Raw genomic sequence first — 25102 nt, forward strand, 5'->3', positions numbered from 1 at the left:
TCTCCTGTTTCTTCATGTGGGCACTTAGTGCTATGAACATCCCCCGTAGCACTGCTTTCAAAGTGTCCCATAGGTTTGTGTATGTTGTGTCTTCATTCTCATTGAGGCTGAATTTTGTTTCTTGTATGCAGCAGAAGGATGGGTTCTGTCTTCAAATTCATTCTGTTAGCCTGTGTCTTTTTATGGGCATGTTAAGACCATTAATACTGCGGGATATTAATGACCATTAATTGCTCATTCTTGTTTGTTTTGGAATGGTTGTTGGTGGTGGAATTATATGTGGATTTCTACCCCTTTTTTCTTTTGACCTTTGGTATGGTGGGATTATCTATTGCCTATGTTTTTCTTGTTGTAGTTAATTTGCTTGGATTGGAGTTTTCATTCCAGAACTTTCTGTATGGCTGGGTTAGTGAATATGTATTGTTTAAATCTGGTTTTGGCATGGAATATCTTGCTTTCTCCATGTATAATGATTGGAAGCTTTGGTGGGTATAGTAGTCTGGGCTGACATCCATGTGAAAGACCCTGGCCCAGTCTAACAGGCAGCTGAAAGCTGAGGCTTATGGAAAATTCCGTTCCTCCACAGCTGCATAGTCATTGCCTATCAAAAGGAAGCTCAGCCCAAGGACACAGGCTGCCTGGTGGCAAACACAGAGATATCTGCGGGCGGCCAGATGGCCAGCTCAGCAGGGTTGAGCAAACACAGAAACCGATTGTTCCTCGGACAGGGCCAAGACTAGAGTTCCAAGAAAAACCTCAATTGCCCCGAACCCTAGCCTCATTTAAATTGTCCAATCAGAGTCCTGTTACTAAGCTTCTCGCTTCTGTCCCGTGCTTTTTGCTATAAAAGAACCCCTGAGTCCCCAGCTCGGCGCGCTCAGTTCCCCGAGACTGAGACGCCCGGGTACCAGTGTGTTACCAATAAAAGCCTCTTGCTGTTGCATCCAAGTTCGTGGTCTCGCTGTTCCTTGGGTACGGGTCTCCCTTCCGTGAAAGCATCTCTTCGGGGGTCTTTCACATGGTCTCTTAATGTTGGTAGAATATCTATCCAGGACCTTCTGGCTTTCAGAGTTTCCATGGAGAAGTCAGGTGTAATTCGGATAGGTTTGCCTTTATATGTTACTTGACCTTTTTCCATAGCTGCTCTTAATATTCTTTCTTTATTCTATATGTTTGGGTTCTTGATTATTATGTGGCGAGGGGACTTTTTTTGTGGTTCACTCCATTTGGTGTTCTGTAAGCTTCTTGCACCTTCACTGGCATGTCTTCCTTTAAGTTGGGAAAGTTTTCTTGTATGATTTTGTTAATTATATTTTCTGCCCCTTTGAGGTGGTTTTCTTCACCTTCTTCTATACCTATTATTCTTAGGCTTGGTCTTTTCATGGTGTCCCATATTTCCTGGATATTTTGTGTTAGGGATTTGTGGGACTTAAGATTTTCTTTGGTCAATGAATCTAATTCTCCTAGTGTATCTTCAACACCTGAGATTCTCTCTTCCATCTTTTGTATTCTGTTTGTTATGCTTGCATCTGTAGTACCTGAACATTTGCCCAGCTTTTCTATTTACAGCATTCCTTTAGACTGTGTTTTCTTTATTGTCTCAATTTTAGTTTTCAACACTTGCACTGTTTGAATTGCTTCTTGCAATTTTTGCTTTGTCTTTTCCTCCATTTGTTGCAATTTTTTTATTTTTTGGTTTGTTTTTTCTTCCATTTCTTTAAGGGATTTTCCCTTATCCTCTTTAAGGGTCTCTATCATTGTCTTGAAGTTTTTTTTAAGGTCATTCTATTCTGCTTTATTTGCATTAGAATGTTGGAGTCTCCCTGGGGTAGAGTTTCTAGAATCTGGCAGTGTCATATTTGTTTTTCTGTTGCTAAGTGTGTTTATGTATTGTCTCCTTTCCAACCCTTCTCTAGTGGGTCCAGAAAGAACCTCTTCCTGGCCTGGTGGTTAAGAGATCAGAGATCCCTTCTGATGGGTGAAGCAAGTCCAATTCTGTGGTATTTTTCTTCCTCCTGGTCCTGGTCCTGGTCCAGTGGATGGAGAAGACAAGGCGACTGGGGTGCGTAGGCTCACTGGCAGTTCCCAAGCAGTCCCCAGGCACTGGAAGCCAGTTCTTTGTTTTATGTCCATTGATTAGTGTATTTCTCAACCTTCAGTCAGAGAAGTTTCTTTTTGTAGTAGACGGTGATGAATACTGAGAACCACAACTGGTCAATGTGCAGTGATTAAGAGACGGTAGAAAAAAAAGGAAAAGAAAAAAAAGGAAAAAAAAAAAAAAGAGACGGTAGAATACTCAGCCACTCCACAAGGCTTCAAATTCATTATGGAAGCAGGACAGAAAGATAAGAGATATCTGCCAGACATGATAGCACCATTTCACATATGAACTCACAGCCGTTATGACTGTTTACACAAAAACTGTACAAGATCAAGCAAGCCACAATCTCAGTATGGACGGAGATCATGAAGTTGCACACCGAGGAGCTACTGGCAACTGATATCTGGTGGTGAATGGGAAGATTTTTCTAAATGTGTGGCCCTTGAGAAGCTGTCCATCCTCCAGCACATGATCCTACACCCATGTAGACAGACTTTGTGAGTTTTGGGTTTTTTTTATTTTTGTTTTTAATGCACATTAAATTTGGGGAATAAACTGGTGAGGGGGATAGGCGAAGAGCTGGATGGGAATGAACAGTGAGTAGATTTCATCAAAGCACATTATATTCATATATGAAATTCTCTAATTAAATTGAGCACACAAATTCTAGTAAATATATTTTAAAATATTCAATTAGGATGTCAATTGTTGACAGTATAAAACATGAGCTTAAATTTATCATCACATATCATAAATTCTTATTGAATAATCTAAGGCATAGTACTCCATTTTAAATTCATCCTAAATACAATTTCCACAAAATGAAACATCTACTTGTGAAAGCCTAGTAGGAACAAACCTTGTCAAAGGGAATGCCATACTTCTTCAGCACAGAGGGGGAAATCAGTGTCATCTTGTGGCGGAGAAATGCATCACAGCCTTGGGAGCTGCTAGGGAAAAAGCCTGAAGAGCAACAGTAAATAGTGTCAGTTAAAATAACATTTCATATAGTTTTTAAAATATACTTGAGTTCTAATATTCTTAAAACTCTTACTAAAAATCAGCTCAACTCATAATCGTTTAAAAAATGATTCTTATTACAAAAAGGCTAATCTCTTCAAAATATTTACCAAGTATTACATCTATATATAAAATTCACTAAATTTTAAGAATTTCAATTGGATATATATTTCAACACCAGTTGCCTAATATACAGTAGAAGACTTACTGTTAAGCAATAACTGAGAATAAGAATGCCAGACAGGATAGCAAATCCCTTGTTGATGATTCTGAAGAACTAGTCATTGGAGACAGTTTTGAAAGCACTGTTCCCAAAAGCCCACACAATAAATACCAAATAGACACCCACCTTTCTTTGTTTCCTTCCAATCAATTTCACACTAACCACTAATAGCCTACAGTATTCTATAACTATGTTTGACAATAATTAAATAAAAATTTCAAAATCATAGATAGGATTGCGATATCTCTAACATGAAGAAATGATGTATCTCTTTAATGACAGATTTCCCCTTTCTGAGAATGGTATAAGTATTTGGAGATATCATACTATACAATATAGACATTCATAATTACTATATCAATTAGAAATAAAATATATTATTTAGGGGTTGCGGGAAGGGTAGGAGAGGACCTAGGTTTAGTTCTCAACACCCACATGGTAGCTTACAACCATCTGCAACTCAGGTTCCAGGAGATCTGATCCCCTCTTCTGACCTCTACAGTACTAAGACTATGCATGACACACATACACATGCATATATGCAAGCCAACACTCATACACATAAATAAAAGTTAGTTTTTAAAAATTCCTTCTTAGTCAACATAAACAAAATGCTTCTAAGTCTGCCTTATCCGTCTATGTGGGAAACAAAGCTGGGGAGGTCTTAAGAGAGGAATCTAAAGATTTAAGAAATCTTTTACTCCCCAGTCTATTACACTTAGGCCATGCCTGATTTTCTCCATCATTACCTTTAATTTTGCTAAAGCATACTTCATTACATCAAACTTCTTGTTTGATTTCCTGTTCAGTCCTTTCTCCCTCATAGGATGAATAATCTCACCAAAGACAGCAGAAAACAAGTACCATTGAGGAAAAAGACAAAGAAAACACCAGGAATGACGCATATACACAGAGAGGTAGCAAAAGTACCATGTGGCCACACCGTCTAAAATGCGCCAGCATACTACTTATAGAGCTAGCCCTATAGCTCTACACACAAACAAACTCAGAGTGGCTACTGTGATGAAAAACTCATTAGTATTCATTCAATTAACTGCAAAAAACTTATAATGTTTTAATATTGTGTTAGATTGAATTCACAGTCATCCTCAGCCACAAATGGCCACACAAGCAGAAGGTAGTGATTAATCCTGAACCATCTTATCCTTGTACGATAATTTTCCAGAATTGTTTTAAGTGACTTAAATGTTTTTTAATGCTTTGGTGGGGAGTAAAGCCATAGCTCATATAGAGGGAGGGAAGGAGAGGGGAAGGAGGGAGGGAAGAGGGACAGATGGCCAAAAAGATGAGCAGATAGGGTGGGTTAAAGATGCGTTGTGAAGCAAACAGCCAGGATAGAGACAAGGGAATTTAAGTAACAACTTGGTAGAGAAAAGTACATTTGGGGGCTAGATAGTTGGCTCAGCAGTTAAAAGCCTATGCTGTTCTTTTAAAATACCTAAAAGTCCAGGTCTTAGCATCATTCTTAGAGGCCCAAAACCATCTGTAACTCTAGCTCCAGGGTATCTGATGGCCTCTTCTGTTTCTAGGGGCACCTTCAGTGACTACATACTGCACACCTATAAAGACATATTTATGTATGTACGACTGAGTTTTTTTAAAATAAATCTTTAGTTTTCTTTTTTCCTACAGTACACTCTGGGTAAGCACCTGTATCTGCTTAAAATCAGGAAAGGGCCTTTGCTGGGCTTGTGGCTCAGTAGTAGAACACTTACTTACCTAGTATGTGTTAGGTCCTGGGTTCAATTACCAGCACCACAATAAGTTAGTTTATTAATTAAAATTGAAAAACAATCACAAGATTATGGGGAGGAGGTGAGAGATAGGGAGCTGAGAATGACATGTGAAGCAAGCTTGCTTCTAATTTAAATAAGAAGAATTGTGGAAAACAATAGAGGAGGGAGGGAGGGAAAGAAGAGTTCACAAACTCAAGTCTGTAAGGAGACATTGGGAACTACAATTATTCTCCACGAGGCAAACACAAATGAAGATTGACTTTGACCTATGGGGTCATTTCAAAGTAGTCTATGCATGGTTAATAATCAGAAAATATAAACACACACAAAATGTAGCGAATGCGGAGAGAATGCTGTACTAATGTGATAATTAAGTCTACAAGGTAAGATACTCTAACTAAATCTTACCTAGGGCCAGGATAAGGCACCCAACTCGAGTGGTCTCCAAATTCAAACCCCATGCAAAAATTTAATACTACAATTCAAATAAGGCTTTCCAAATCTGTAATTTTAAATTAAAATCACTGAAGAAAAAGATTCTGTTAATTTGCTTCTGAAGTAGATTTGTAATCAGGATACAAACAATAAGGAAACATGTTAAAATTTAACTTCAACTGGAAAAACCACTGAAGGAAGATAATGTGCAGTATGTTACAAACTTCACTTCATTGAAAAATTCTATTTACAGGATGGATGTTATCAGAAATGCATTTAACCACATCTTCGAAGTCATCTTAGAGCCAGCACAAATTGAGCACTAGACATGTGACTGAAAATGAATTTTACCTCAAAGTCCGTACAGGGCTACAGAGCTCATACATACACTCACTTCACAGGTTACAAAAACATTTGATACATAACCACAATAGTATTCAAAACAAAAACAATATCTGAAAAAGTGAAGTCTACCTTTCATAAACAATAAGGCCTGTCAAAGTCAATAAAAAGCAAAAAATTAAGATCTCACAAAAGATAACAGGAAAGTAAAACTCCACTTAAGAACGTCAGTCACCAAATGGAGACATATTAAAGTAGTCAAAAATTCTGCAAATAAGTTTACTGAATATGTCTTCCTAAGTCCATTTTACATTCTTTACTTTCCTTATGTACTTAACAGTAATCCATTTGTAAGAAATGTTCTCTGAAAGTTCCCATAATTTAATGCTACTATTGGAACATTCTATAACATTTACTTACTTATCAAATCAAACACTAATGGGACTATTAATTGTTCCATAAGCCTCAGAGGAAGAAGTTCCAATAAGGTCTGTAGTAATGTGGTGGCCACAGAACACCTCACATAGTCTGTGGGCACCAACAAATATTTCATAGGCAGAAAAACATGCTAGGTCCTGCCACATCTTCCTGAAACCTGGGTTTTTATAGGCCTACATCATTTGGATGTTTTCATTTAGAAGCTTTATTAGAGTTGAAGTGGAAAAACTCTCTCCTATTTAGTACATATGTGAAGAAACGTTACTTGAGAGGCAGCCTACTTGAGGTGAAAAGCCACCCTGCAAAATTCTGTATAAATAATAGTAAACATCCTTGCAACAGCACTGAAAAAAAATCTGCTTGAGCACCAATGTCCCTTTTTCCTCTACTCTTGAAATGCACACATATGAGAGGGGGTGGGGTGGACATTAAGTGGTTAAGAGCACTTGCTGCTCTTGAAATGCACGCATATGAGAGGGGGTGGGGTGGACATTAAGTGGTTAAGAGCACTTGCTGCTCTTGCAGAGGATCTAGGTCCAGCACTGACATGGTAGCTCACAGCAATTCACTAATTCCAATTCAGGGAGATCGGACTCTCTTTTCAGACCTCCACAGACACCAGATACGCAGATAATATAAATAAATAAATCCAAAAATTTTTTAAACAGATAAAGAGAGCACAGATTCTAATCACAACATAATCTTGTACCTTTGATTAGTCATATAATCTGAGTGCTTCAACTTTCCAATCTGTATAATCAAAATGCTATCATTACTTTCTCTACTTACCCAGTTTTCTTGGTTTGCATTTTTGAGACAAGATCCTGCTATGCAGTCTGGTGAACTTGACCTTGTGATCCTTCTGCCCTAATCACCCAGGGTAGCTGGGATTACAAGCATGTTCCATGACAGCTAGCCTACCTACTCAATTATTACAAGAATTCAGTGACATGATCCCTAAATAGCTAAGCCTTATAAAAAGGCAGAAAAAACAAAGCCCAGTACCAGGCATGATATATATTGCTTTGAACTGTTGTCAGAAGAGTTCCCAGAGACCCCCAAACTAATGCTATTGCCATTGCTCTGGGTTGCCCAAAGATCCTGATAGAAAGACCCTGTTCTAAAAAAAAAAAAAACTACACAAACTGGTCACAGGAATTAGAGAAATCAATTTGGAAACATCTTCACTATTAACTAGCTTTCATATTATTATAGTACGCAGGCTGCTGAAGGAGAAAAATCATCGATAATCTTATACAGTTATGGAAGCTTCAATAACTACTGGCCTAAAAAAGTTTGTTAGTGGGTATAATAACAACACAAATGGGGTAACCAATAGCTTAACTGGATTTAAAACCTGTTCCATAGGAGGAACCTAACTTCTAGTACTATTAATCTGGCAAGAACTCATGCCTAGAGAGATCACAAGCTCCACAGGTGAAAGTATTACTATTATTTGTTAAATGGACATTGTATCAATCTACTTTCCCTCTAAATATGCATCTGTATATGTATACATTAATATAGCTTTTAGTCTTCATCAAGGTGTCTTTCTTCACGCAGTGAGTAAGTATCTGTGGGGTACTTAGCCATAAGTGGGACGACTATATCATACCCAAACCACTCAAGACTTAGGAGCATAGTTGTAAGCTCCTCATGGGCAGGCCCCTCCCCCAAGGACCTCTAACAGCCAGGTTCCACCCAGAGTACTAAAACTGCTGAACCCTGCCCCAACCCTACAGAGTAAAAAGCCTGGTCTCCAGACATGAAATCCCATCAATCTCCACCCCAGGAAGCTCCGTCTTAGAAAGTTTCACCCCCTTCCTAAGAAGCTCTATGTTAGCCCTGTACTCTGTTCAGTTTGCTGCTGTTTCTCCCTCAAGCACAGGCAGCCACCCTTCAGGTTTTTACCCTCCCAATAAATCTCTTGTGTGAGGTTTGTTGTGCAGCCTGACTCTATGGTATTCCTTGGCTCCCAGTTGCGATAATACCTTTCCATCCGAGCTAGAGCCCACAGCATGAAGCCAGGCCAGGCGTTGGTGGCACAGGCCTTTAATCCCAGCACTCGGGAGGCAGAGGCTAGCCTGATCTACAGAGCTAGTTCCAGGACAGCCTCCAAAACAATACAGAGAAACCCTGTCTCGAAAAACCAAAAAAAAAAAAAAAAAAAAAACCACAGCAGCTGTGTTTGCCTATAACAGACCTGCAAAAGCAAGTCAACATCCCAGCATGAAGTGGGGAGGGGCCCAAAAGCCCCATCCATTGCTGAGGAGCTACTGATAGTTAATGACAGGGGAGAGAGTCAGTGTTCTTTACTGTTGCTCCTGGTAAGTTAGACATGCTCAGGTAGATGGCCTCATACCCATGCAAATATGGATAGCACTAATTGGATTTAGTGGGTTATTTAAAAAGAGAAGAGAAAAATAGGGATTAGATAGGAGGCATTTGACTAGGAAATGGCTGTGGGGATGAATAAGATCAAAATATACTGTATACATTTGTGAAATTCTCAAAATATAAATTTAAAATATTATTTTAAAGCCCAAATACTCATTAATCGATAGAAAAATAAAATGTTATATGCCAATACAATGGAACATCAATCAACCATAAAACAAGAGGCGAAATCCTGAAACAAGTTATAATGTGAAAGGAAATTGTAAAAAAGTAATCCAGGCATAAGGAAAAAGGTAAACACCAACTCAGACACAAACCACTCAATCTACAGTGGTGACCTGCCTAAGAGATACACTGGTACAATAGAGACTCAAAGCTTGTGGGAGTAATCAACCAGTATCTGAATGGGTTTAAGGCTCACTCTGTGAGATAGAACACATACATACGAGATACTGCTCAGGTGCACAAGAACCTGAGGCTAGACAGGCCAAAGACCTAAAGAAAAACCAAATACAAATGTTCTACCAAAGAAATGTAGCAATAAAATGACTTCTGAAGACATTATGCTATACTCAGACGAGTGCCTGGCTTAGTCATTGAGAAGCTTCCTCTTGTAAGAGGGAGCAAATACAGACACACACAGTCAAGACATTACACAGAGAATGACAGACCTTGAACACTTAGCCCTAAATGTGATGTCTCAACAAAATCCCTCCCCTAAGAGCTCAAGGAACCCTGGGTAAAATGAGGCAGAAAGATTCTAAGAGCCAGCAGAAATGGAGGACACTAAAGAAACCAAGTCTTCTAAACATAGCAAGATCGACACACTTAAGAATGAACAGAGGGGGGGGGGGGGAGAAAAAAAAAGAACAGAAACTATGGCTGACTGTGGGGTCCCAGAGCTGAGAGAAGTGAACACAAACCCAGAAACTATCTTCAATTGATAACCACGCCAAGGGCATCTCACAGGCTACAAAAAACACTCTTAGGATAGACCCTTACAGTGCTGGCTTTCAGAACCAAATAAGCAAAGGGAATGGAGTTGCACAGCTCTGGGGCTGCAAAGGTATCCTGACTTGTCTGGAAGTCAGGTTATCTAGGACAGCTCTGCAGGCTGGAGCAGCAACAGGACAGCTCAGGCCTGGAGAGAAAGGTGTCCGGACTTTTCAGGAAGACAGGCTACCTGAAGCTGGGCTGCAAATATATAAGATGGAAAACAACTGAGGAAGACACCAGCCTGTTGTGCACACAAACATAAATGTTCCCATACATAAGACAACCAGCATACAAACATGTGTGGACACACACATTCTCTCTCTCTCTCACACACACACACACACACACACACACACAAAATGAAAAAGCAAATGAAAGGCAAATTCAACTCCTGCTTTGTTAAATACAGGCCTGATAGCTTTCAGGTAAAATATTCTTGGGTGCCACAATCAACCCAGATTTCAACAGAAATCAAAAATGAAGTTCTCTCATACATAAAAAGTGACTACAATGATTATTGTGTACAGACAAGATAATGGAAAATATCTCTACTTGCTCTTCATTTGTGTATCAGATGCTGTCTTAATTTAGATCATCTATAACACTCCACAATATGTACTGTATTGTTTTAACATTGTAATTACCTGACTGATATCTGATCATTGACACAAATCCTTCACTGCATTATAACGTTTACATACTGTAAAATAGTTTTAGTTTCACGTTCTTTTTCATTCATCAAGTTTGTTGACCTTACTGATTAAAAGATTGCTCCTCTATGTCCCTGGAATATCATCTATCATAATTTACATGACAAACTTTACAGTAGATAAACTTCAGGCTCCACACTATAAAGCTGACATTAGCTTCTTTTTAAGTTCTTTGGTGATGAGGTTAATACAAATGTTGAAATAGCTTTTTTTTTTTTGTTTATTTTTTTGTTTTTACGAGACAGGGTTTCTCTGTGTTGTTTCAGAGGCTATCGGTCCAGCCCGGCCTCGAACTCACAGAGATCCGCCTGCCTCTGCCTCCTGAGTGCTGGGATTAAAGGCATGTGCCACCACCGCCCGGCTGAACTAGCTATTACAGAGAATAGAATAGCTCAACACTTTGTTTTAGCACAACATTCTTTGCCTATATATTCTAAATTTATGATAATCTTTTTATAAACTCTGTTCTAATCTGTTATTCCTAACAGTATTCAACTACTTCAGTATTCATGAAAATAGTCCCTAAGTTCATGCTTACAATTAAACTGCTATTATTACTGTAATAAAATACATTAAAAAAAACAAACACATCCTGTGTCCTGCCAAAAGTTTAATATTGTTTCGTACAAAGGTGATCCTGTACTATTCCTTCTAATAGCTTCCTATAATTTGTATTAGGAAGATAAATTGTAGATGCCATTAATAACATCTGCTCAACCTGTCAAGCCAATGAGTTCCATGTCCTCAATTCATTTTTAGGTGAAAGTAGGTAACATGAATGTAAAATGTCCTTTGTCATATTAATATATATGGACAGGCCTAACATATATATAGTGCCTGAGTAGAAATGCTACACTCACTCAAGAGTGAGTCCTGGATAAGGGATGAAAGCTGATTACCAATTATCAAATTCATCTCTACTTGCTGTTACAAATAGTTCCTGACTAACTGACATTTTTTGAGGAAGGATGGATAGCAAATAAGATAAAGTTCAACATTATTTAAGAAAGAAAAGAAATGTAGGAATAGTCAAAATTGATGGAAACTAACTATCCAATGAAATATTAAGCAGTCAGCTAAAGTCATTATAAAAACTATGTAACAGAAGAAACATTACAGATTAATATGAAAATAAATAATATTGTGTGGTTAGGGCAACATTTAAAAGCGAAGAGCTTGAAAAGAACATACATTAATAAACAGAGTAAATAAACTGCTGAATTACTTCAAAACACAGAGTAAGAAACTGAAAGCAAGTTTTACCTTGGGCTAATCTTTCAAGTCGCTTTCCATGCTCCGGAGGTATAGCATACCTAAAATGTTAAAAATACATAAGAAAATGTATGTTTATAATATTTTAGATAGTATCTGAAGGATATTTCTTCTAAATACCTTCACTTACAAAAACTTAACACTAAACTGTACTTAGATGAACTGAGAAGGAAACAAGAAATCATAAAAGCCTGGACATTTCATACAAAATGGAATAAAATAAATATAAATTACCAACGTAAATGTCCAAATATGTACTGTGGAATAATCTTCCTGTACACTGCAAATATTTGCCACTTAAACTGGATTAATAAAATGCTGATAAGACAATAGCCAGGCAGAAGTATAGGCAGGCCACCAAACTAAGGATGATGGGAAGGAGCCATACAGACAGAGGGAGCAGGAGATGAACAAGGAACATGCCATGCTTATAAAGGCACTTCCACGTGGCAGAGCGTAAAAAAGAAATATGGGTTAATTTTTGGTCCTGCCTCGATGAGATGATGGGACAGATGATAACGGACTTCCTAGGGGAGGCCTTACCTAATCCAAGGAACAGACAGGGGAATTGGGGGAGCGAGAGGAAAGAAGGGAGGTGGAATAGGGATTGGAATGTAAAAATTATTAAAAATTTGAAAAAGAAAGGAAGGAAGAAGTATGGGTTAACTTAAAAAGTAAGAGATAATTAGTAACAAGCCTGAGCTATTGGCTGAGCATTTACAATTAACATAAGCCTCTTTGAGGTAATTTGAGAACTGGCAGGCAGGACAAAAATGTGATTACAAGCTGGGCATAGGTGGTGCACTCCTTTAATACCAGCATTTGGGAGGCAAAGGCAGGTGTATCTCTGTGAGTTCGAGGCCAGCCTGGTCTACAGAGAGAATTCAGGACAACCTCCAAAACAATACAAAGAAACCCTGTATTAAAAAAAAAAATCAACTGTAACTTAAAGTTCAGGAAACAAAGGTTCAAGACTAATAAACCCTAAACTAAACCTAGAGACCCTCCACTAATCATAGCTTTGCTATATACTATACTTATTTCTGGTCAGCTATATACTATAGTTATTTCTAGTCATAGGTATTTTTGTTTGGAAACTGGTGAGTTTTGGTATTGTTTCAAAGAAAGTATTGGTTGTGATTTCATATTATATTTATTGTGTGTGCATGTATATGTATACATGTGTGCATGCACATGTGTACTATCTGTGCATGTGAAGTCAAAGGACAACTTTCAGGAATTGGTTCTCTTTCTCTCCTTCTATTAAGTTAGTTTCAAGGGATCAAACTCTGGTTTTCAGACTTGGTGGAAAGCAATTTTACCCAGTGAGCAATTTCCCAGACTTGGTGTGGTCTTTTAATGTGGGATTTATTTATTTCATAATATAACTTTAAAAATCCTGACTATAATCTTTTCACCCTAAAGAACAGAAATATTCATCTAAAGTTCCTAGTACAGTGGTTCTCAGCCTTCCCATTGCTCCAACCCTTTAATACAGCTCCTCATGTTGTGGTGACACCCAAGTATAAAATCATTTTTGTTGCTATATCATAACTGTAATTTTACTAATTTTACTACTGTTATGAATCATAATATAAATATGTTTGGAGACATTAGTTTGTCAAAGGGCGCTTGACCAATGGGTTGAGAACCACTGTCCAAGTGTTTTGAAACATGAAGTAATCTAAAATTATTTGCTGAACTTTGAACTGAAAACCTCATAATATGCTTTTCAAAACTAAATTTTAAAGGCATCTCAATGAAAATATCCAACCAATGTTTCTTCCCTTAAAATACTGCTGTTCAAATTTTGCCAACAGAATGAATGAAATTAAATTTTAGCATACAGAAATGAAAATAATCAATGTTTAGGATCATTTCTTCCTAAATTTCCCTCATGGGTTTATAATTTCCCTCGTGGGTTTATAATTTCCCTCGTGGGTTTATATCAGGAAAACAGTCTTGGGGAAAAAAATATGGGTGTGGCCCATCATAAAACATGCAAATGTACTCACTCACACACACACACACACACACATGCACATCATGTCTGTCCAAAGTGAGCAGGTTGTAAAAACATATTTATATACTCATATCCCTCTAAACAAATGGTAAGACTATAAATTCTCACAATTTCAAATTTTAACCATCATTTCACATAAAAGGCAAGTGTATCCATTTATTGAAAAAAGAAGAAAATGGAAAGTTAGTATTGTTCTATACCAAATCTGATCCTTAATTTACTTGATACATGAATAACTCTCATTAGATATTATTCTGCTACCTTAACCTAGGTAAACATATTAGCCAGTCTTTTAAGCATCTGTGTACACTATTATGAAGAACTATCTGTTTAAATGGGTTTTTTTTTTATTTAGGACAATATCTTAGTCTATTTTTGAAATCTCAAAAACACACAATTCATGTTAAAATTGTAAATGAATTCATATTGCTATGATTAGGTCTCAGTGATGGTGGCAAACACCTTTAATCCCAGCATTTAGGAGGCAGAGGCAAGAATTTGGGTTTTGGTACTTTGACATTGCTTAATGGGCCACACTAGTAGGAGTATGGAAGACAATGGTGATAAGAATAATTTGAACTGTAGGGATCCAGAGGTTTCAGGGAAGAATGCTGGTATGGAACCTAGAGATTGTGTGATTTTTGGTGAAGAATATGGCTATCTTTTGCCCTTGTCGAAAGAGTCTGCCTGAGGCTAAAGTGAAGAATTTTAGATAATTCCCTTGGTAGAGGTTATCTTAAAACAGCCTCATATAGACTTTGTCATGCGGTTATTATTGTCAACTCTGAAGATTTATAATGAAAAGGAGCAAAGTGAGCAAATAGAAATACAAAATGTACAGATTAAGAAAAGGGGTACCAGGAAGTAGTATAGAGATAAATTCTGTATTCAGGAAGATAAACAGAATAAGAAATGGAATAAAGAAAATATTGATCTCAGGGCAAGATCCCATGCGGCTATACTTCCAATTTGTTAAAAACTTAGAGCCCAGTACGGTGGTATGCGCCCTTAATCCCAGAGGCAAAAGCTAGTTGATTTCTGAGTCTGTCTGAGACCAAGCTCAAGGACAGCCAAGCTTAGGCAGTGAAGGCAACAATCAAAAACAGAAAGCTGGTCAAGATGTATTTGAACAAGGGGGCCATGTCCCAGCCACAGCAAGTAGCAGAACATGGCAGCTTTGGTCACATGATTCTGGATTTAGAGTTAAGTATAGAAGAAACAGGCTATGAAATTTGCTTCAAAGAATAAGCAAAGTGACTAAGGCCAGGCATGTGTCAGGGGTGTCCCTGAAAGGAGGCCTAGAGAGGCCATCATGAAGCTATGAAGTTGAAGCCTGGATTGCCTTAGAGAACACAAGATGTTAGAGACACCAGAGTTGGGGGATACCTGCCGAAGACAGAGCTGCTAAAAAGAGAGTGGAACCAGTCCAGGAGAAGGGTGTGTTGTGGTCAACAAATGGAGCTGGAGGTCTGAAGAGTGCTTTGACATCGGAAATGAAGATGCAGACTTTGGAATTTTCCCAGATGATTTTTGGTCCTGCTTTATTCCAGTATTCCTCACTATGTTCCCTTTCCTACACTGGGGGATGGTAATATAAATTCTGTGTCATTATATATTTTTAAGTATGTGATCTTTTAAACAGGGGGATTACAATAAAGAGATTCTATGAATCTCAGAAAAGGCTTTGAACTTTAGATTTTAAAACATTGTTGAGACTGTGATAGACAATGGTGACTTTTGAAGTTGGACTAAATTCACTTTAGGAGATTGTTACAAGTATATGGGGAGCAAGGAGTGGAATGTTATAGTTTGAATGCAACGAGCCCCCATAATCTAATAGAGAGTGGAACTCTTAGGAGGTATTGTCTTATGAAGTAGGTGTGACCTTGTTGGAGGAAGTATGTCACTTCAGAGGTGAGCTTTGAGGTCTCCTATGCTCAAGATACCACTCACTGTCTCAGTTCACTTCCTGTTGCCTTTGTGATGAAGATGTACCCAGCACCATGTCTGCCTGCATGCCACCATGCTCCCCGCCATGATGATCATGGACTGAACCACTGAAACTGTAAGCAAGCCACCCCAAGTAAATGTTTTCCTTATGAGTTGCTGTAGCTATGGTGTCTCTTCACAGCAATAGAAACCCTAACTAACACATCATTAAAGTGTACCAATTTCCTTCCAACCACTGCCAATAAAGAAAAAATGAAATCTTCCCCAAGCAAAGTTAAATCTTTGTATAGATAGTAACTCTGTGGTAACATTCAGCAAAGTACAAGTCAGAAGTGTATTCTGGAAGACATTTTCACTGTCCTGCCATAAGGACTATTGCCAACAAATATGTTTACATGAAAATAATGAGTCTCCCTAGTGAAGGGGGAGCACTGATTAAATATTATAGGTACAATTTCTTTTCCCATTCTGTAGGCTGTCATTTTTGTCTTATTTACCATGTCCTTTGCCTTACAGAAGGTTTTCAGTTTCAGGGGGTTGCATTTATTGATTGCTGCCCTCCATGTCTCTGCTGCTGGTGTTGTATTTAGGAAGTGCCAATGCACTCAAGGCTACCTCCCACTTTCTCTTCTATCAGGTTTACTGCAACTGGATTTATGCTGAGGTCTTTAATCCACTTGGATTAAGGTGTGTGTGTGTGTGTGTGTGCAGAAACTGGACATCAAAATACCAAATAATATAATTAAAAAATGGGATGCAAGCTAAACAGAGAATTCTCAACAGAAGAATCTCAAATGGCAAAAGACATTTAAGGAAATACTCAACATCCTTAGTCTTCGGGGAAATGCAAATCAAAATGATTCTGCGACACTAACTTATACCTTTCAGAAAGGATTAGATAAAAAACACTGATGACAGCCTACATTGGAGAGAATGTGGAGTACAGTGAACACCCCTACACTGCTGGTGGGAGTGCAAACTTGTATAGCCACTTTGGAAATCAGTATAGGAGTTTCTCAGAAAACTGGGGTTCAGTCTACCTCAAGACCCACTAATACCACTCTTAGGCACAGACTCAAAGGATGCTCAATCATATACACTTGTTCAACTATGTTCATAGAAGCATTCATAGAAGAAACCAGTTATTTATTCTCAAACACCTGTAACCCCAGTTCCAAGGCAGGGGCAGAGACAGCACTAATTATTGGGGTTTGCTGGGACTTGCTGGTTTCTAGCCTAGCCAGGAAGCAAATCTGGGTTCAAGAAGAGACCATGCCTCAGAAGAACAGGTTGAGAGTGATGGAAGGAAATACCTGATGCCCTTTTCTGACCTCTGCACACACAGGGATCAGTGTCTGTGTATACATATGCACATGCATACACACTTACAAAGACACACACATACACAAATAAATAAATAATGTGAATTGTTTTAAAAATGATCCATATGGCTGAAGATTATATGTCATGCTTCTAATTCCAACATATGAAAAGGCAGAAGCAAAAATGATCACTGGAAGTCTATTGCTTATGTAATTTATACAGTGAGTTCAGGCCAGCCAGGGCTATATAGCAAAACCACATATCAAACCAGTTTGGCAGCTCACACTTGTAATCTCAGCACTCAGCCAGCTAAAAGAGGAGGATTACTATGAGTTCAAGACCACCCTGTGGTAAGAAATGAAACCCCATCTTAATAAATATATACACAATATATCAAGTTAAGTATGTTGCCATTCTTACCAATAATATTTCCTAGGGCATGCTAACAGAAACCTGATTTACTCTCCCTGTCCTGGAACGGATGGACGGACGGACGGACAGACAAACAGACAGACGCACACACAGCAAATGAGACTCGTCACTCAGAGGAAACTGAACCAACAGATCAAGATTCTTAAATCTCTACATCCAAGAAGTCAAATTTCTAATGCATCTCACACGTAATCTCTAACAAATACTCAAAGAAGTAAGATGTTCCACAAATTATTTGAGATGAAGATATATTAATCCACAGCATACAAAATGTCCACAGGAAATCACTGGGCTTAAAGATTCTACTCAACAACCTGAGAAGACAAGAATGATTATATTACTATAATCCAAAACTTCCTTACACTCTATCAAAGAATTAATTCTTCAATAATGTACAACTGTACAACACTCAATGATTCACAACTCTAAAGAATGTGAATATTAAACAAGTGACTTGCCAAGACTTGGGCTCCCCAAAGTGGAGATAATTAATACTGTAGAGATCCATGTCCTCGGTGTGCCAGGCAAATGTTGTTTTCCACATTCCGAAATAGAGATAAGGGGTATTTACACCCTCAATAGAAATACCACACTCTTCTTCAACCACATCCAAGACTGTATTTAGGCGAGCTATATTCCATTCATCGACACCCTAGTTAATAAGAACAGGGAGAAAGAGAGCAAAATCAATGTTAGTAAATGAAAATTAGCATTTATTAATCAAATAGCCATTTGTCAGTTACTACACTATTGCTTTATTACTTAAAAATGGAAAATATAACACTTATTCAGAAATGGAGGTATACAATCATTAAAACTATTCCAAATTACTATCAACATATTATGTTTCTATATTATTGTCAAAGTTAAAATTACATCCAATAACTATGATTCTCAATGAAAAATAAAGGTAAGGACTCACTTCCCACTTGGTGCTACCTAAGGAAAGAATAATAATCACCTTCAATTTAAAACAGATAACCTGAGGCATGTATTTATTTTGGGAGCTGAAGTTTTTATGGTTTCTAATTTGCACATTAGCTGTGAGGGCCTATTCACCATGAAACATAATCTTAAGAAACCAATAGCAAAAGATATCTCCCCCAGTCATGTCCATTTCACTGTAGTTTGTGATCCACCATGTCCTGCAAATATCATACTACTGAAAAAATTCACACTTTTCCAAAGCATAGAACCTGTACTCAGAATAGTCCAATAAATAATAACAGCATTTACTGTTATTTAAATACATAATTTCAGCTGTAAATAACTCATCTAAATTCTGATAAAACTGCTGGAATAGTTTTGTTTTAACCCCAGGCAGGTGGTGGTATGGGGGGAAAAAATGGTTATAATTACTGGTATAAAAGTAAAAGGGGCTTTGTTGTATTATTGTTTGCTTGTTTTGTTAAAAATTCTAGAATGGTAGTAAATACCTATAGTTTTGCCAGGAGGATAAAGATTTCAGCTCAGCTTCATAGCCAGTTTAAGGCCAGCCTAGGCTACATTAAGACCTTGTCTCCAAAAAATAAAAAAAAACAAAAAACAAAAAAAATACTAAAAATAGGAAAACATTCTGATTTTAAGAGAATTTACCAATCAAGAACTAATTTACTATTATTCACAGTTGTTTAGAATGTTTTAGCAAACTTTACTGTCTTCCCCATATACTTTCCTCATAGTTAAATTCTAATATCCAAACTGGGCACATCCATACAGATTCATAGGGCATCTATAAAGCTGTTAAATCCATTTCAACCTCCACATCGTGCTTTAACAGGGGAGCATTAAATCTTCTATGTGAACTGAAAGAGCTCTCTCTAATAGGCTTTACAGTGGCCGCACAAATGACCACTTCTATCATTTCCCCTTTACCTGAAAAACTTTGGGATTGTTCTGTTTTTATTGTAATCTTTAAATAATTATTTAATTAATAAACTAATTCTATTTCCTAACACTTTGGGGTAAGGAAAAATATTGACGAGGCAGTAAAAAAAGAAGAAACCAATCATTTTAGTTCATGAAATAACTGTCCCATCTACTACTGAAGCCCAGTGCTAGGAACATTGTTGTTTGAAAACTGGTCAAATTCTTTTTTAAAAATGCAAGATTTAGCCAGGCAATGGTGGCACATGCCTTTAATCCCAGCACTCCAGAGGCAGAGGCACATGGATCTCTGTGAGTTCGAGACCATCCTAGTCTACAAAAGCTAGTTCCAGGACAGCCTCAAAAGCCAGAGAGAAACCCTGTCTCGAAATCCCCCCTCACCCTCACCAAAAAATGCAAGATTTAAACTTAAGGAACCTCATAAAAGTACAATAAAGTTATGTAGATTATTTTCTCATTTACAGTGATTCCATCTCTTAAGTCCATACACTATTTGAAAATCTTTACAGAATTAATATGAATTTATAAATAAGCATCATAATATACAAACCATTTTTAAACTGAAAGATCATGCAAATAAACAAGCCACTTCACTGAAATTCCTATGTAAAAAAACACCTAAAGATCTCCATTCTGCTGCAGTGCACCCAGAGGAACATTACTTGTCAGTCCAAATCTATCTCCTAATAACTCAGCCTCTTCTGCATGCCCAAGATCTCCCCCTTCCCCATTTCTTTCTTTTTGACAGCCCCATGCAGCCTTTCCTTTTAGCACATCTTCATTTCTTTTTGACTTCAACAACTCACTGAACCTCTACCAGGGACCCACAGCTGCCAGACAAGGCTGACACTCATGTAGGAGAATTAGATCTCCATCATGTTCTTTATTCTGGTCTCTCCAAACATATTCTTAGTCCTGCTGCAGCCTGCTACCCTGAGCCCGACCCCCAGACCACCTACATTCCCCTGTAGAGCAGGCTGGTGTCCAACTCACAGAGATTAAAGGTGTGTGCCACCACCACCCGGTTTGTCACTATGATTCTTGTTTATTTGGTTTGGTCTTGTAATTTTAGACACAGGCTATCTCTATGTAGCCCTAGCAGTCCTAGAACTCTCTATATAGAAAAGGCTAGCACAGAAATCAAAGACATCTGCCTACCTCTTAAAGGCAATGTGGCACTAGCTTTATTTTTTACATCTACATGTGCAAAGGCCATGTAGTTCTTTAAAAAAAAAAAAAAACAATCTAAATCACAGATTTTTCCCTCCTTTTGAGAGAACTAGAGGAATTCACCTCTTCTTAAGGAATTAGAGCATAAGTTAAAACAGCTAAATACTGTTATTATTTAACAGCCCAATTCCTGTTGAATAATAACCATTATTATTTAAACTGCAAACACTCCAGTTTTCCTTCCTTCCTTCCTTCCTTCCTTCCTTCCTTCCTTCCTTCCTTCCTTCCTTCCTTCCTTCCTTCCTTCCTTCCTTCCAAGATCAGGTCTCACATAGCCCAGCCTGACCACAAACTTACTATATAGCTTAAAAACCCCTGATCTCTTCCTGTGTTTACCTCCTAAGTGCTAGGATTGCAGGTGTACTCCAATATACTGAGCTCTAAGTACCCCCTTTTATGTTTCTTTTTCCTTTTAATGTGTTAAGATGTTGTGGGTCAGGGCAATTTAACTACATTTGACTGCTGTTGAACTTGTCCTAGGTACCCTTGCTGCCAGCCCAAAGATCTCATGGAGTACTCACACTTTGTACACTCCACTGAAGCAACTATATCTGTGTCCTGGAAACCACAATTTCTTATTACTAAAGCATAACTCTGGCTTATAAAAAGACTGTCCAAACCAAAACTGTTTCAAGCTGTCTGTAAAAGATTTCTGAGACAATAAACCTTGATGATTCTAGATGATCCCTCCCCCTCAGTCTTTTCCACCAAGACCAGAGAGGTAGCACATTCTGCACCTGTGATTGGTATAGACAGTCCTGCATTTCCAGGAGACTCATGCAGTATGATGGAAGGCCTCTCTGAGAAGTCCGAGGGCTCAGCTAGGACAGCACAATGGGAAGCAGAGAGCAAAAGTACAGAAAAGGTAAGCAGACAGACAGTAAAGGTTGAAGAAAGAAAACTATAGCCTGGGCAGTAGTGGCACACGCCTTTAATCCCAGCACTCAGGTGGCAAAGGCAGGCAGATCCCTGTGAGTTCAAGGCCAGCCTGGTCTCCTGGTCTACAGAGTGAGTTCTAGGACTGCCAGTGCTACACAAAGAAACCCTGTCTTAAAAAAAAAAAAAAGTGTGCCACCACCACCTGGCTCAAAGTTACGTTAGTGTGCCCACTGTATTTATAAAATGTCCCTCTAAAGAGTAATCAGGCAGAGCATGGTACGCCACATGTTTTTATAATCCATGTACTCAGAAGCAAAGAAAGCACCACAAAAGTCAAGTCCAACCTGGTATGTAGAGTTCATTGACAACTTGAACTACACAGGAAGTCCTTATGCTAAAAATAAGCAATAATCAGAATGTAAATATGATCAAAGTGCATTAAAAATATATGAAAACATAAAAAATAGAAAATATTTACTTAAACCTCCCTGAAAAACATGTACTTTTAGGTCTTTAAAAAAAACTTAATAAACAGTACATGCTAACTCACTGTGTCAACTAAAGAACTATTTTGAAAAATAAATATATAATATGGAATGTGCTCACACCTAGAGAGGTAGACTTCAAATACACACCTATCAACGTCTTTAGTTAAGACCATAGTGATAGATAGCAAGAGCCTAAAGCCAGGGATTCAAACTACAGACCACACGGTCTCCTTCAAGACCAACGGAAGAGAACACAAGAGCAAGGGGAGGAAAGATGGCTGTCAGCAAAGTGCTGACCATGAAGTACACAGAACTGAGTTTCACACTCAACACCTACATAAAAAGTCCAACATGGCTGTCTTAGTTACGGTATCTATGGCTGTGAAGAGACACCATAATCACCGCAACTCTTATAAAGGAAAACATTTTATGGGGTGACATAGTTTCAGAAATTTAGGCCATTATCATCACGTGGGACATAGTGGCATGCTGGCAGACATGGTGCTGGAGAAGGAACTGAGAGTCCTACATCTTGATCCATAGGCAACAGGAAGTAAACTGTGACAATGGATGTAGCTTAAGCAAAAGAGAGTTGAAAGCCCACTCCCACAGTGATACACTTCCTCCAAAAAGGTCACACCTACTCCAACAAGGCCACACCTCCTAAGAGTGCCACTCCCTTTGGGGCCATTGTCTTTCAAACAACTACAATGGCACACCTATAATCCCAACACTGGGAGAGTGAAGACAAGTGGATCGCTAAAGCCGGATGACCAGCCAGCTGAATTGAATAAGCAAGACTATGGGTTCAATGAAAAGACCTATCTTAGTAATCTGGTCAAAACCAAAGGATACAAATGAGACACTCACACAGATGCCAAACATCTTGCAGGACACTGCCAAAGGCTGCATAGGGGTGGTGAGAGCATTTACAATGGGACGTCCAGAAAGAGTTCAGAGATGTGACCGTATCTAAAGCTCCACCTATGAAGAATGAACACTCAAACCACCCACATATCAGAACAGCATCAGTAATCTGAACAGCCAAAGTTAGAGCCAACAGGAAGAAGAGCACAACCCATCACAAAAGACCTCCCAGCACCAAAGAAAAGGACAAGTACACTAAGGCCAAAAACCAGTCAGGCTAGCCAGTTGCTAAGCATGGCCTCCAGGCTCTCTAGCCCTCTGGATTTACCCCACATCTATCCCAAGCCACCTCAGCCTTGTCCTGTTCTTGCTCTATATTAATCCTTTCCCCTGTCTCTCTCTCTCTCTCTCTCTCTCTCTCTCTCTCTCTCTCTCTCTCACTCTCTCACTCTCTCTCACTCTCTCTCTCTCCTTCTCTCTCTCTCTCGTTTTGTTTTACACTCTTTTTTTCTCTCCTTGTTATTTCATTTTGCTTTTTATTCTCCCAACACACTGGTTGGCAGGGCAGCTGTCCCACAGCCCCTGGGACGGTCCCGCACTATCAGATAGCATATCTTTATTTCTCTCCAGTCTGTTGTTATTCAAACACCTCTCATCCTGTGACATGTTACAATCTCTTCTATTAATTTTCTCCTCCTCCCTTTTGTTCCTATCATCCCAAAACTAATCGTTAGTTCTACTAGTACTTTTTTCTTTGACTTGTTTTTATTTCTATCATACTCACAATAATAAATATATTAGTACACACAGAACTACCAATGTCCCTTTAGTCCACGAAGTGATTAGTGCTTAAGGGATGACTTTGTATACTTGAATATGACTCCATTTCACAGTGAATCTACTCAGGAATAATGAGAAGGGCTAGGAATAGACTACTATGGCCTGAATTCAAGTTGAACAGAAGAAAACAATATCAAAAAGTTACTACAACCTAATTGCCATGTTACAAATATTGTAAGGTGTGGGACAGGGTAGAGGGGTGAGGACTTAAACTAATTCCTGGTATGCAAGTCCCAATACAAAACACAACACAAAACAGGGATACAGTATGACTCCTCTAAAATCTGTCCTGTGATAAAAGAGCAGACAAAGTTCTAAACAAACAAGTCAAAAAATGATAAGTATGTTTATATAAATGAAGAATCATATGAATAAACTCTTAACTAATACAAAGGAACAAGCACCAGACAAGACAAGGAAGTCAATACAGGATATGAGAATGGAATTCAATAAAGACAACACCAAATGAAATGATGGTGCAAATAAAAAATTCATTAAAGTCAAAGAAAACTTTTTAAGAGTTTAAGAGTTGGTACACTGAAAGAAAATAATACATTTTCAAAACCCATGAACAGAACAGGGAACCTTTTTGAGACATCTTGAAAAGCAAATCAACTGGCTCTAGCATGTATCAAGTCCTACGTCCAGTCCTCAGAAATTTGAAGTGGAAGAAAGGAAAAGGGACAAAAGTGAATGAATCACAGGCATGAAACTAAGAACTTATTCCAAAGAAAAGGAAAATCTTTTGAAGGTAATGAAAGAAAACTATTTTCCCAAACCTAGGAAAACATGGACTTATCCACATGTAAAAGGCATTTTAAAAAGGCATTGGAAAAAGAAAAAAAATGTTCTCTGGGATCTCCTAGACTAGGAACGGCAGCAAGCTAGACTCACAATATTTTCTAAAAAGTAAAAGAAATCACATACTGGAGCAATAGTACAGCCAATAAACACACTTGCCACCAAGCCAGTGGACCAGAATTTGACCCCCAGAACCAAAATGGCAGAAGAGAACTAACTCCCACTAGTTGTCCTCTGTCACAGTTGTAGCATGGGAATTGGAAGTAGAGGCAAATGAATTAGACATACAAGGCCACCCTCAGCTAAATGGCAAGTTTTAAACTAGCCTGAACTATACAAGACTCTAGCTCCTAATACAGAAAAGAGGGGTGGGGGCAATCTAGAAAATGACTCAGCGGTTAATAGTGAATGCTGATTTTGCAGAAGACCTGAATTTGGCTCCCAATACCCATATCACAGAGTTCACAATCACTTGTTACTTCAAGTCCAAGAGGGCCAATGCCTCTAGCCTCCACAAGCATCTGCAGAAATATGTGTATCTTCACCCACAGACACACATTCACATACTTTAAGGTAATAAAAATAAAATTTAAAATAAACAGAAAAAGAGAGCAGTAGGGAAGGAAAAGAGGCAGAGAGAATATAAAAGAAGCCTACTGGTGTTTTCTCTCATACTTGAAAAAATACAGAT

The 25102-nt window shown here is 38.3% G+C and overlaps 1 protein-coding gene across 6 annotated transcripts in view; it reads right to left on the reverse strand.

Annotated features, from left to right (window-relative positions):
• LOC101844032 (lysine-specific demethylase 4C) overlaps window positions 1–25102 on the reverse strand; it is a 164967-nt gene that overhangs the window by 104135 nt on the left and 35730 nt on the right. For all 6 annotated transcript variants that reach the window (XR_005881384.1, XM_040757297.1, XM_040757295.1 and 3 more), the window contains 3 exons: window positions 17878–18071; window positions 11683–11732; window positions 2961–3064 (listed from right to left, as the gene is read on the reverse strand). Coding sequence is in view for 5 of the 6 variants with exons in the window: in XM_040757297.1 (XP_040613231.1) it covers window positions 2961–3064; window positions 11683–11732; window positions 17878–18071 (348 nt within the window). In the remaining variant the exon portion in view is untranslated. The remainder of the gene's footprint in view (window positions 1–2960; window positions 3065–11682; window positions 11733–17877; window positions 18072–25102) is intronic.

Source organism: Mesocricetus auratus, unplaced genomic scaffold (assembly GCF_017639785.1).
Source record: "Mesocricetus auratus isolate SY011 unplaced genomic scaffold, BCM_Maur_2.0 Super-Scaffold_100014, whole genome shotgun sequence".
In the NCBI taxonomy this organism is placed as follows: Eukaryota; Metazoa; Chordata; class Mammalia; order Rodentia; family Cricetidae; genus Mesocricetus; species Mesocricetus auratus.